The sequence below is a fragment of the Desmodus rotundus genome, chromosome 10 (assembly GCF_022682495.2).
Source record: "Desmodus rotundus isolate HL8 chromosome 10, HLdesRot8A.1, whole genome shotgun sequence".
NCBI classification, from domain to species: domain Eukaryota; kingdom Metazoa; phylum Chordata; class Mammalia; order Chiroptera; family Phyllostomidae; genus Desmodus; species Desmodus rotundus.
Window position 1 is genome coordinate 51,978,322 of NC_071396.1, and position 13,717 is coordinate 51,992,038.

At 45.0% G+C, this 13,717-nt stretch overlaps 2 protein-coding genes across 2 annotated transcripts; both read left to right on the forward strand.

Annotated features, from left to right (window-relative positions):
* Positions 1 to 900: 900 nt before the first annotated feature.
* LOC128779377 (protocadherin beta-7-like) lies at positions 901 to 5,908 on the forward strand. The gene has a single exon (XM_053912437.1). The coding sequence runs from the start codon at positions 1,118 to 1,120 to the stop codon at positions 3,506 to 3,508; it is 2,391 nt and encodes a 796-aa protein (XP_053768412.1). The 5' UTR covers positions 901 to 1,117; the 3' UTR covers positions 3,509 to 5,908.
* Positions 5,909 to 6,233: 325 nt separating this feature from the next.
* Positions 6,234 to 13,133, forward strand: LOC112318176 (protocadherin beta-8-like). The gene has a single exon (XM_024575295.4). The coding sequence runs from the start codon at positions 6,517 to 6,519 to the stop codon at positions 8,911 to 8,913; it is 2,397 nt and encodes a 798-aa protein (XP_024431063.2). The 5' UTR covers positions 6,234 to 6,516; the 3' UTR covers positions 8,914 to 13,133.
* Positions 13,134 to 13,717: the final 584 nt, after the last annotated feature.

Below are 13,717 nucleotides of genomic sequence, written 5' to 3' on the forward strand. Positions count from 1 at the left end.
AAGAACGTTGACACATCAAATCCATCTTTGCATTAAAACAATTATGTGTCATAGTTAACTATCATCATATCGAGAACTCAAGAATTAAGAAGCTAAAGAATAAAGGTATAATTTCAACACATCAAAATTACTTTAAAATATGAAAGAATAAAGAAAAAGAAGACTTTCTTGATCCAAACAAGGAGCATTTACCCCAAATCGAGATCAATCATCATAGCTAAAATTGAAATGCTGGGAGCAATTCCACAAAGCTAGGAATGATCTAGTTGCTATCGTTAATTTTAAGAGTATTCATTGCATACCCATGGAAATGCTGGCCATTGAAATTATATGTCAACAATAATTTAAGTTATATTGTTACTTAAAGTGGGTGAAGGATGAAGGTTGGGGAACAGAATGTGTTCCAGAAAATATCGTGGTTAAAGAGTGAACACCTTGAAACCAGAAGGATTATTTAATTCACGAGAAACAGAAAAGGGCCTTCACTCTGCAGTATGAACTCATTATTGTGAGGCTGTTAACAAACAGAGGTAGACTTCTTGATGAGGGCTTCATTTTCTTACATAGTCTTTGCTCTCAGTTTTAAAAGCAGGAGGTTTTCCTAGGTTTTACTGCTGATGGGGATTCAGAGTTTAATGTCATGCCCCTAGATTAAGAAAAACAACATATTTATTTTTCTATGAACTCAGACTATAAGAGGGGCGGACGACATAAGCACTCACTGGCATTACTGTGACCGTTTGAGGAAAAAGATGGAACGGAACCTCAAAGACCCTGGGGGACTTAAAACCACGCCAGCTGCTCTTCTTTCAATCCACCATCTTTTTGTTCTATTCTTGAAAACGGGAATGACATCCACAAACCGCAAGGTGGCGCTGCTGCCTAAAAAGAGGGGAAAGACTCACAAAGGATGTTGCAGATTCCAGGGCTCAGAGAAAAGCTGGCGAGTCAGAAAGGTACAGGAAAGGAACCCGTGGCAACCGGAGCTGTGGAAGAGTGGGGCTCCCGCCCCACAAGCATTGCTGTTACAGCTCATTTCTAAGCGTTAGGTTGCTGCCGTCTGGGAAAGCTGCGCGGGGCGAGTGACAGTGGTTTCGGAAGGCTGGTGAAAGGAGGCATGGAGGCCAGAGCGCAGCGCGCGGCGCGGAAAAGGCAAGTGCTGCTGCTTTGTGTGTTTCTGGGGGTGTCCAGGGCTGGCGCGGAACCGCTCCGCTATTTTGTGGCCGAGGAAACCGAGGGAGGCACCTTTCTGGCCAACCTAGCAAATGACCTGAGGTTGGGGGTGGGGGAACTGGCAGCTCGGGGATCCAGAATCATTTCAGACCAGAACACAGGGCTTGTACTGCTCAATCCGCTTACTGGTGACTTACTGCTAAGTGAGAAATTGGACCGGGAGGAGCTGTGCGGCCCCACGGAGCCCTGCGTGCTGCCTTTCCAGGTGTTACTGGAAAAGCCGTTTCAGATTTTCCGTGCTGAGTTATGGGTCAGAGACATCAACGATCATTCTCCAGTGTTTCTAGAGAGCGAGATTCCCTTGAAAATATTAGAAAGCACCGCCCCAGGGGCGGCATTTCTCCTAGAAAGGGCACAGGATTCGGATGTCGGAACCAACAACTTGAGAAACTACACCATCAGCGCTAACAGCCATTTCCATATTAATGTGCACGACCGAGGGGAAGGGAATCTCTATCCCGAGTTAGTACTGGATCGAGCGCTAGACCGCGAGGAGCTGCCTGAGCTCAGTTTAACCCTTACCGCCGTGGACGGCGGCTCTCCGGCCCGCTCCGGCACGGCCCGGGTACGGATCCTAGTCGTGGACACAAATGACAACGCCCCTGAATTTGCACAGCCGCTCTACAAGGTGCAGGTGCCGGAGAACAGCCCCGTGGGCTCCCTGGTGGCGGCCGTGTCCGCTAGAGATTTAGACGCCGGGAGTAATGGAGAGGTCGTTTATGCATTTTTTTATGCCACTGAAAGAATTCTCAAAACGTTTCAAATCAATCCAACATCTGGCCGTCTCCATCTTAAAACCGAATTAAACTATGAGGAAACGCAAAATTACACATTGACTATTCAGGCCCAGGACGGCGGAGGGCTTTCTGGAAAATGCTCGGTGGTGGTGGACGTAACGGACGTGAACGATAACGCGCCGGAGCTGCTCCTCTCCTCGCTCGTTCCCTCGGTGGCGGAAAACTCAGCCGAGACCATCGTAGCTGTTTTTAGGGTTAGAGACAAAGATTCAGGTAACAATGCAAAGATGGTGTGCTCCATCCAACAGGACCTCCCCTTCCTTCTGAAGCCATCAGTAGAGAATTTCTACACCCTGGTGACAGAGAGACCGCTGGACAGAGAGAGCCGGGCCGAGTACAACATCACCATCACCGTCACAGACATGGGGACACCCCCACTGAAAACCCAGCACAACGTCACCGTGCTGGTCTCCGACGTCAACGACAACGCCCCGACCTTCACCCAAACCTCCTACACCCTCTCCGTCCGCGAGAACAACAGCCCCGCCCTGCACATAGGCAGCGTCAGCGCCACGGACTCGGACGCGGGCGCCAACGCCCAGGTCACCTACTCGCTGCTGCCGCCCCGGGACCCCGGCCTGCCCCTGGACTCGCTGGTGTCCATCAACGCCGACAACGGGCAGCTGTTCGCCCTGAGGGCGCTGGACTACGAGGCCCTGCAGGCGTTCGAGTTCCTGGTGGGCGCCACCGACCGCGGGTCCCCGGCGCTGAGCAGCCAGGCGCGGGTGCGCGTGCAGGTGCTGGACGCCAACGACAACTCGCCCTTCGTGCTGTACCCGCTGCAGAACGGCTCCGCGCCCTGCACCGAGCTGGTGCCCAGGGCGGCCGAGCCCGGCTACCTGGTGAGCAAGGTGGTGGCGGTGGACGGCGACTCGGGCCAGAACGCCTGGCTGTCGTTCCAGCTGCTCAAGGCCACGGAGCCCGGGCTGTTCGGCGTGTGGGCGCACAACGGCGAGGTGCGCACGGCGCGGCTGCTGAGCGAGCGCGACGCGGCCAAGCACAGGCTGCTGCTGCTGGTCAAGGACAATGGCGAGCCGCCGCTGTCGGCCAGCGTCACGCTGCACGTGCTGCTGGTGGACGGCTTCTCGCAGCCCTACCTGCCGCTGCCCGAGGCGGCGGCCGAGCCGGCGCGGGCCGACCCGCTCACGGTCTACCTGGTGGTGGCGTTGGCGTCGGTGTCGTCGCTGTTCCTGTTCTCGGTGCTGGCGTTCATCGCGGTGCGGCTGTGCAGGAGGAGCAGGGCGGGCTTGGTGGGTGGTTGCTCGGTGCCTGACGCCCCGTTTCCGGGCCACCTGGTGGACGTCAGCAGTACCGGGACCCTGTGCCAGAGCTACCAGTACGAGGTGTGTCTGAAGGGAGGCTCGGGGACCACTAACGAATTCAAGTTCCTGAAGCCAATTATTTCTAATGTGCAGTTCCAGAGCACAGGGAGGGAAGTGGAAGAATATCCTGTGTTTCAGAGTGATTTAGGTTTCTGATAAAGAATGAAAAATAAATGTATTGTGTCTATGAATACATACCTAAGAAATGTATCCTCTATTGCATGTAGAGGAGTGCTTTCACATTATTTCAAGTATTCTTAAAGAAGGTCACAGAATAAATTTACACAGAAATGGATACAACTTTAGCCCTAAGAAACCTCCACAAAACGTGGAATATATGTGTCTATTTTATCTCTAGCAATTATGCATTGTGCGCAGTCTATTAAGTGACAAACCTTGTTTGAGATGTTGTAAATCAATGCTCATCGTCTTTGAACTCTACTGCTTTTTTATTTTCTTGTTTGATTTCAGTGCTGTAGCTGTATACCTTCCCTAAGTTTTAGAAGCACAGATTACACAGTATGTTTTAAAGTTTTTTGAAAAGTAGTTACTGGACATCATACACTATTTTAACACTTTTAGTCTTAGAAATAAACCTATGAGAAGTATTTTTGAAATAAGCAAATAGAGGCTCAGTAAATTCACTGAGGCCATCTACTAATACACGGGAGAACTAAGTATCTTTTCTAAATCTTTCTGCTGTTGGGATCTTGCTATGACGCTGTACTCTTTTTCCTGTCATTAGATATCACATTGCAAGTTTCTCCACAATTAGAGAGAAGCAACCTTTTCCTCACTTATATTTCTGTTCAATCTTTTTCCTTTTTTTAGATTTTATTTATTTATTTTTAGAGAGAGGGAAGGAAGGGAGAGAAACATCAACGTGTGGTTGCCTTTCATGTGGTCCCCAGTGGCCCCCCACTGGGAACCTGGCCTGCAACCCCGGCATGCGCACTGACTGGGAATCGCCCAGCGCCCCTGTGATTTGCAGCCCTCACTCAGTCCTCTCAGCTATACTAACCAGGTGTTCAGTCTTTTTCTATATTTGGAAATAATAATGTATTTGTTGGCCTCACATTTTATACTCTTCTAAATTAATAATCCAGCTTTTCTGAAGTAATTATTTAATTATTATTGTTAAAGCTCTGGCCTGACCAAATCTCAAGTTTAAAAAATGGAAAGATCAATTTGTGTTTTTTCCTTGTCTCAACATATGACCATTTCCCAGAAAAGATTAATGACCCTGAATAGAAATATCACATAATTTTGGTTTCTTAATTAGTTTATTGATTTCCTCACATTGTAGTAATGTTTCTACAGTAGTCCTTACCTACCTTTTAAAACACATTTTCCTCCTTTAATTTAAAAGTTTGTTTTTAAAGCTTCTAATTCAATATGCCACAGTGCTGAATCAGGAAAGTATAAGAAAAAGAATCGTTTTGAATATGTAATATCAAAAAAACAAATTACAATTAAATTGTTTAGAGATGCTGGGGAGTTAAGGAGAAGCTGTGTTTGTTATCATAATCCATAACTGCTTTCTCTTAAACATTCTCCAGATAATTTTCACACAGCTGTATTGAATGTGTTATAAATTACAGGTGACTTTTAAGATAGTATTATTACTGTGCATTACTAACAGGATATAATCTAAGAACAAGAAAAACCCCAGAGTGGTAGAATTTTACATTGTTTTCGTATTGTCAGGATAAAATTATCCAGTTTTTTAAAAAGCAAATGAATGACATGGGAAAGGAGAGGAGGAAAACTTCTGCAATGAAAAAAGAGTAATGTGTTGTGAATCTTGTCTGGATCTTGATTTAAACAACTGTGAAAGAATTGGAGAAAAACTGAACATAGATGCATATATACACTGCTGTTGGGGTCTTGCCATGTGTCTGAAGCCAATAATATTAGCATAGTTTCTTAGGTATGGTATCGCTTTGTAGTTGTTGTTTAGGTCATTAAACATTAGAAGTGTATAATGAAATATTTATAGGCAAAAATTTAGTTTGTCTGGGATATGAGAATGTTAGCGATATATACAATTTTTGAAAAAATATTTATAATTGTTGAAGCTAGTTATGAGTTCCTGTGGGTCCATCATATTATTCTCCTTCTGTATGGGGTTTGAATTTTTTCAAAATAAAAGTTTTTTTAAAGATTGGCACTGAAAGAAGAGGAGTTAACAAATACAGGAATCCTTCTGAATCCAGAATCACCGCTGCTATCGCAGACTATACCTCTGTTAGGCAGACTCTCCAGCCCTTCCTCATGTCACCATTTAACACGGAAACTTCCATCTGAGCTAATTCTGCTCACGCACTATTCTACCACGCAAATATTGGGTGTTTTTCTAGTCATGGCAATGGACTCATGCAAACTCAGCTACCTGGTGGCATCACATTACATGCCTGGTTTGCGTGTGTGTCTCGAAGGTTAATCTGTCTCTGCCTCAGTGTCCTCATTTGTATGGGGGGAACTCACAGCAGCCCGAGGTAGTAGGTACCATTATAATCTCTATCTTGCAGATGAGAAAACTAAGGCAGAGGTTAAATAATTTTTCCAAGGTTCATAGATAGCTACTAATTATTCCCATAGTCCATGGCAATAAAAGAGTATTCTGAAAGCATTCGATGTTACTCCAATTACATATTTAAAACTTTTCTGCATATATTTCTTTTCGACCAGGCTGTGACAAAAATATTTTCTTTTTGTTCCAATCTCAGTTATCATTACTAAAGCTAAAAGGCTCCTACTAATATCATTTCTCTTGTGTGGACCTCAGACTATTGTCTGCACCCGTAAGGTCCAGCGATAGTAAGGTTAGTGTTACAACCTGTACAATACAGGCTAGGTTAGAAATAGTGCATCCGTTTTCATCACGGAAAAATGTAAGATCCTGTAAGGACGCGTGGTGGCGCTGCAGGATAAGAAGGTACAAACCGGAACCGCTACTGGGGCTCCATTAACATGCAAAACTCACCAGCAGAGCCTGGAAACCCTCAGGAAGCTAGGGTGTCACAGAAGGACTGGGTCCTCCAAAAAGAACTGCTCACTGGAATATTTCTGAGGTATCCTGTGCAATAATCACGGTCTCAGATACCGAGTTCTTCATAGCCCAGCAGAACCAGCATTGCTAGAGGCTGCACCAAGCAAGAACAATGGAGGCCGGCAGGAAGCTCGTTCGCAGACAAAGGCAAGTCCTTTTCTTCTTTCTCTTCTTGGGCTTATCTCTGGCGGGCGCTCGGCCTAGGCGCTATTCCGTGGTGGAGGAAACTGAGGGGAACTCTTTTGTAACCAACTTATCAAAAGACCTGGGTCTAGGGCAGAAGGAACTCTCCAGGCGGGGGGCTAGGGTCATTTCCAAAGGGAACAAACTGCATTTGCAGCTCGATCAAGTGACCGGGGATTTGTTGCTAAATGAGAAACTGGACCGCGAGGAATTGTGTGGTCACACAGAGCCCTGTGTACTGCGTTTCCAAGTGTTGCTAACGAATCCCTTAGAGTTTTTTCAAGCTGAGCTACAAGTAATAGACGTAAATGACCATGCTCCGGTGTTCGTGGAAAGTGATATGGTGCTAAAAATATCAGAAAGCAGTCCTCCTGGGACAGCATTTCCGCTGAAGAACGCTCAGGACCTAGATGTAGGCCAAAATAATATTAAGAACTACATACTCAGTCCCAACTCCTATTTTCGGGTCCTCACTCTTGAACGCAGCGATGGCAGGAAATATCCCCAGCTCGTGCTGGACAAAGCACTGGATCGTGAGGAGGAACCTGAGCTCAGGTTAACCCTCACAGCGCTGGATGGTGGCTCACCACCCCTGTCTGGCACTGCTCAGGTCTACGTTGAAGTCGTGGACATCAATGATAACGCCCCTGAATTTGAGCAGCCTTTCTATAGGGTACAGATCCCTGAGGACAGTCCCATAGGCTTCCTGATTGCCAAAGTCTCTGCTACGGATGTAGACATAGGAGCCAATGGAGAGATTTCCTATTCACTTTTCCAGGCTTCAGAAGAGATTAGAAAAACCTTTGAGCTCAACCCCATGACAGGAGACATTCGACTGAAAACACCACTTGATTTCGAAGCAATTCAGGCCTACGAGGTCAATATTGAGGCCAAAGATGCTGGAAGCTTGTCAGGAAAATGCAGTGTTCTGATTCAGGTCATGGATGTCAACGACAATGCCCCAGAGCTCACCATGTCCGCGCTTACCAGGCAGATACCTGAGAATTCTCCTGAGACTGTGGTTGCAGTTTTCAGTGTTTCGGATCTTGATTCGGAAGAAAATGGAAAAATAAGTTGCTCCATTCAGGATGATCTACCCTTTTTCCTAAAATCTTCTTTGGAAAACTTCTTCACCCTAGTTACAGAGACACCACTTGACAGAGAGACCACAGCCGAGTACAACATCACCATCACCGTCACAGACATGGGGACACCCCCACTGAAAACCCAGCACAACATCACCGTGCTGGTCTCCGACGTCAACGACAACGCCCCGACCTTCACCCAAACCTCCTACACCCTCTCCGTCCGCGAGAACAACAGCCCCGCCCTGCACATAGGCAGCGTCAGCGCCACGGACTCGGACGCGGGCGCCAACGCCCAGGTCACCTACTCGCTGCTGCCGCCCCGGGACCCCGGCCTGCCCCTGGACTCGCTGGTGTCCATCAACGCCGACAACGGGCAGCTGTTCGCCCTGAGGGCGCTGGACTACGAGGCCCTGCAGGCGTTCGAGTTCCTGGTGGGCGCCACCGACCGCGGGTCCCCGGCGCTGAGCAGCCAGGCGCGGGTGCGCGTGCAGGTGCTGGACGCCAACGACAACTCGCCCTTCGTGCTGTACCCGCTGCAGAACGGCTCCGCGCCCTGCACCGAGCTGGTGCCCAGGGCGGCCGAGCCCGGCTACCTGGTGAGCAAGGTGGTGGCGGTGGACGGCGACTCGGGCCAGAACGCCTGGCTGTCGTTCCAGCTGCTCAAGGCCACGGAGCCCGGGCTGTTCGGCGTGTGGGCGCACAACGGCGAGGTGCGCACGGCGCGGCTGCTGAGCGAGCGCGACGCGGCCAAGCACAGGCTGCTGCTGCTGGTCAAGGACAATGGCGAGCCGCCGCTGTCGGCCAGCGTCACGCTGCACGTGCTGCTGGTGGACGGCTTCTCGCAGCCCTACCTGCCGCTGCCCGAGGCGGCGGCCGAGCCGGCGCGGGCCGACCCGCTCACGGTCTACCTGGTGGTGGCGTTGGCGTCGGTGTCGTCGCTGTTCCTGTTCTCGGTGCTGGCGTTCATCGCGGTGCGGCTGTGCAGGAGGAGCAGGGCGGGCTTGGTGGGTGGCTGCCCGGTGCCTGAGGCCCACTTTCTGGGCCACCTGGTGGACGTTAGTGGCACCGGGACCCTGTCCCAGAGCTACCAGTACGAGGTGTGTCTGACCGGAGGCTCAGGGACCAGCGAGTTCAAGTTTCTGAAGCCTATGTTGCCTAATTCTCAGGGCCATTACCCTGGACCAGAAATAGAAGAAAACCCCAATTTTAGGAATGACTTTAATTTTAGTATTCAGTGACAATAATTGTTTATCTTATTCCAAATATTTAAAATTGGTAAGTTCGTGGTGATGGTTTTCTGGCAACCTATTATGAATTTTTAAATCACACTAAGCTTCCTTACAATTTTAAAAATATTATTCCTTTGTTGTAAAGAATGGTATCTTTTCTTCATTACTGTAAAAGATAAATGGTCCTAAATGTTGCCTCTTAAAAGACTGGTGAAGTCCATAGTTGTACAAACCTGTGTTCTGGAATAGCTTACGAATGCGTTAGGGGGAAACAGTGAGAAGTTAATTCTGTATAGTTGATTGTGTTTTCCTGAGACTTTCAGTTTATTAGTTTTGAAACTTATAAGGTATGTAAAAGCAGAAACACACGAACACGTGTAGGGCTGCCAAACCAGGAAGGCAGGAGAACCTGCACCGTGAGGATTTGGTTCTTGCTTTATTCTGATCTCCTAGTACTTGTCTTTGATGCTGTTTCCTCTCAAAATTTTTTTTAGTAATCGTGTTTCTTTTCATTAGTATATTAGTGTTAGTTTTAATTTAGTTTTTTAATTACTTTCCATTTAGTTTCATTGATGTTCAAAGGTGGGGGAAACCTACACAGTGTTTATCTAGTGAATTGAAGTAGCATAGCCATGAAATTGGCTTTTCCCATTTGAGAAATACGAGAAATATGGATAACCTGTGACAGAAAAATGCAGTGACCAGCCAGTGCCCATTCATCTTGTCTACTTTCTAACTGCACTTAGGACATTACTGGGCTTATTCAAAAAATGCATTTTGCCAACCTCCTTGGCAGCTAGAATGGAGCATTTGACCAGGTTTTAGTCAATGAGATGTACATACTGATGTTGTGGAAGACTTCCAACAGAGCTGTTTAAGGGGAGATGACTCATCTAGGAAGGGGTCCATTTTTATCCTTTTCTAACTAGTCCTTGTTGCTTAGAATGTGTAAATCATGGTAGGAACACGATGAGAGCTGCTGAGCCATAAGGCGACAGCGAGAATGGAAATAGCAGATGAAGACAGTCGATACAGAATAAACTTTAAGGATACAAAGGTCCCTGATGATCACAGTGTCATCTCTGGATTGCCTGCTTCTGGACCTTTTTTACTTAAGAAATAAAGGAGCTTCTATCTCATTTAAGCTACCATCATTTAAGCATCAATCCTAATGCTTTAACATTAATTTTTTCATTAACATATCAGATAAGTAAAATGCACAGATCTTAACTGCATAGTGTGAGCCACCTGATCTGTTTTAAGCTTTTATTTCTTGATTTCTAATTTAGTTAAAGGTAGTGTACCGAGTGCTTGACATTAATTGCCTTTTTAATCCTCTGCCAAACCTTAAGAGAGTCGGCATATTGTTCCCTCTTTTACGTGTAAGAGACTGAAGCTAAGCACGATTAAGCAGCCTGCTCACGATTCTGAGCAGTAAAAGGGAAAATTGGAAAAGTACTGTAGGCGCACTTGAACTGAGCGCCCCAGTCCTCAACCCCTGTGCCGTGATGGCGGGCACTGACTGGGAGCATTGTCTTCCTGACCAAGGCAGTGAAGTCCATCTCTCTCATGGACTGGACTCTGATGCAGAAATGTAAATTTTGGACTATAGTTTGTATTTGTTTCTAAATCAATAGCCACACTACTCTGCTCAAATAAACTCGCAGTTCTCATAGAAGCACTGACTGTCTCAACTAGTTAGCTAGGTCAGGGACCACAACTGGTCTCCATCATAAATGAATTGGCCCAAATAGCTGCCTGTACATTCTCAACATATCACATTTATTATTGCAGACATGAATGTCTTGAATAGGGAGTAGAAATTCCTATGGTTGTATCTCTTGAATTTCTTGTATTATCCCATCAGTATTTTTCTGTCATCCTTAAAATATATTTTTCATTTTATTTGGAAACTTAAAGTTTGTTTTATTGTATACATCTTTGTAAGTCCCTTATTCAAACTAAATATGCTGTATTCATTTTAGCATGCCATTTGTTTTAAAGTAGTTGTATTCTGGTGTTGATCCTAAATGAAATAATTTCAGGAAAGTATAGGCAATGTTGTGGAGAAATTTTTACCATTAACTAATTTAGATATTCTGTAAATTTAATAAGACAAAGTGGCAGGTTCCAGTTATTTTCTGTTTAAATTAAACACATGTCTTTGGCAACTCTTCTTAAAAAGTATGCTGAAAAAAGATGTCACGTGTCATAAGCAGCTTTATCCTGAAAGAATGGTTCACCAGAACTGAATCAGACCTTCTTCGGCATTTGTTGTTATCACACTATTCTTGTGGATTGATGAATTTTTGTTGACTCGGCTGCCAGGTGCATGAGAATCTGTGCTTATGTTATGTACTAGGTTTCTATTGCTGCTATAAAAGATTATTACAAACACAGTTGCTTAAGACAATCAAATGTATTACCTTATAGTTCTATAGATCAGATCTCAAATATGGGGGTTACTAGGCTAAAGTCAAGGTGTCAACAGGAATGCATGCCGTTCTGGTGGCTCTAGAGAAGAATCCATTTTTTTGTCTTCCCTACTTTCTAGATGCTGCGTTCATCATTGACTCATGGCCCCACTATTCCATTTTCAAAGCAGCCCCATCCTATCTCTGATACTATTCTTTTGCAGTCACATTTCCCTTTGACAAGTTCTATCCCACCCTGATAATCCATGATGACCTTCCCTTTAGAAGGATTTCAACTTACTTATATCTGGGAAGTCTCTTTTGCTATGTATTATAACATATGTACATATTTTGGGAATCAGAGTGTGGAAATCTTTGGATGGGTGGCCAATACTCTGCTTACCACAGGTTGGCTGCTTGGAAGAAAGTTACCCAGTCTAGTAGCACCACTTGTGGCCAATGCAAGGCGCATAATGGTCTTCATGCCAGGAGTTTAGGCCTCATTGATTAGATGTTTAACTCCAGACAAGGTAATTACCAAACTTTTACAAATCATTAACAAAACACTGAATGGATAAAGATATCATAAGTCTCCACTGAAACTGAATTCAAATATTAGACATGGAAAAACTGAATAAAAGAATACAAATCTGATAAGAGCCTTGACATATAAAGAACTCTTAAAAAGAACTCTTTGTCGATTATAAAAAGACAAATAACCCAGTTTAAGAAGGGTGAAGATCTGAAAAGACATTCTCCCAAGGAAGATCTACAAATGGCCAATAACACAGGAAAAGACGCTTAACAACATTACTCATCAGAGAAATGCAAATCAAAACTGTCCAGGAGGATGGCTGGGACCAAAATGTCGGACAACAGCACGTGTTGGGAGAATGAGGAAAAACTAAAATACTGGTTCACTGCTGGTGGGAATGTAAAATGATGCAGCTGGTTTGGAAAACAATCTGGCAGTTCTTCAAATAAACACAGAAACATTATGTCCTGGCTGTTGTGGCTTGGTGGATTGAGCATTGGCCTGTGAACCAAAAGATGAAAGATCACTGGTTCGATTCCCAGTCAAGGCACAAGCCTGGGTTGAGGACCAGGTCCCTGGTTGGGGGCATGCGAGAAGCAACTGATTGATGTATCTCTCGCACATTGATGTTTCTTTCCCTCTCTTTCTCCCTCCCTTCCCCTCTCCCTTCTCCTCTCTCTAAAAATAAATAAAATGTTTTTAAAAATTAAACATAGAGCCCTGGCTGGTGTGGCTCGGTGGATTGAGCACTGGCCCGTGAAGCAAGGGGTCGCCGGTTTGATTCCCAGTCACACGCCTGGGTTGTGGGCATGGTCTCCTGTTGGGGACGTGTGAGAGGCCACCACACACTGATGTGTCTCTCCCTCTCTTTCTCTCTCCTTTCCCCTCTCTCTAAAAATAAATAAAATCTTTAAAAATGAATAACAAATTAAACATAAGAGACATTATATGAGCTAGCAATTCTACTCCTAAAGAAATGAAAATATGTCCACACAAACATTTGTATATGAATGTCTATAGCAGCATTATAATTTTCAAAAGGTGGGAAAACTCAAATGTCTATCAACAAAAGAATGGATAATTAAAATGTGATATATCTATACAGTGGGATATTATCTCGCCACAAAACGAGTGAAGTGCTGACACATGCCACACCTGGATGAACCTTGAAAACGTGCTAAGTCAAAGAAGCCAGCCACACAAGTCCATATATTGCTTTATCCACTCATACGGACGTCCAGAAGAGGGAAGTCAGAAAGTAAATTGGTGGTTGGTTAGGGCCTGGAGCATGAGGAATGGGAGAGTAAGGGGGTGACATAGCTGAAGAGTATGGGGTTTCTGGAGTAATGAAAATGTTCTAACATTGACTATGGTGATGGATCCCTTATTCTGTGACTATATTAAAAGCCAGTGAATTAAACACTATAAATAAATGTATAGTATGTGAATTATGTCTCATTAAAGATGTTTTTAAAAGAATAAAACAAAATTATTTGTATCACGATAATTTTTTTTAAAGGGATCCAAAAGCTTAGCAAGGCACAACCTTGAGACCTTCTTATTCGGAAAATAATTTTCCATTAACCTGAAAACTGCAACACCTCACAGTTTTCGGGCTTAGGTGTTGGGAAGAGGAAGATGCAATCTACTCTTTGACAAGGTATTGGTTCAACACTCTCTTTAGAACCACCACTGATTGCAATTTCGCAGTGTCCACTCACTTGTAATTCTATAATATGTACCAAGAAAAATATGTACTTGTGACACTGTCCCAATGTCATTTTGGAAAAAATTGTTCCAAAATGTATGTCATTTTTAGCTTAATGTTAATTAAATTATTTTATTTAATCATTATTCTTCAACA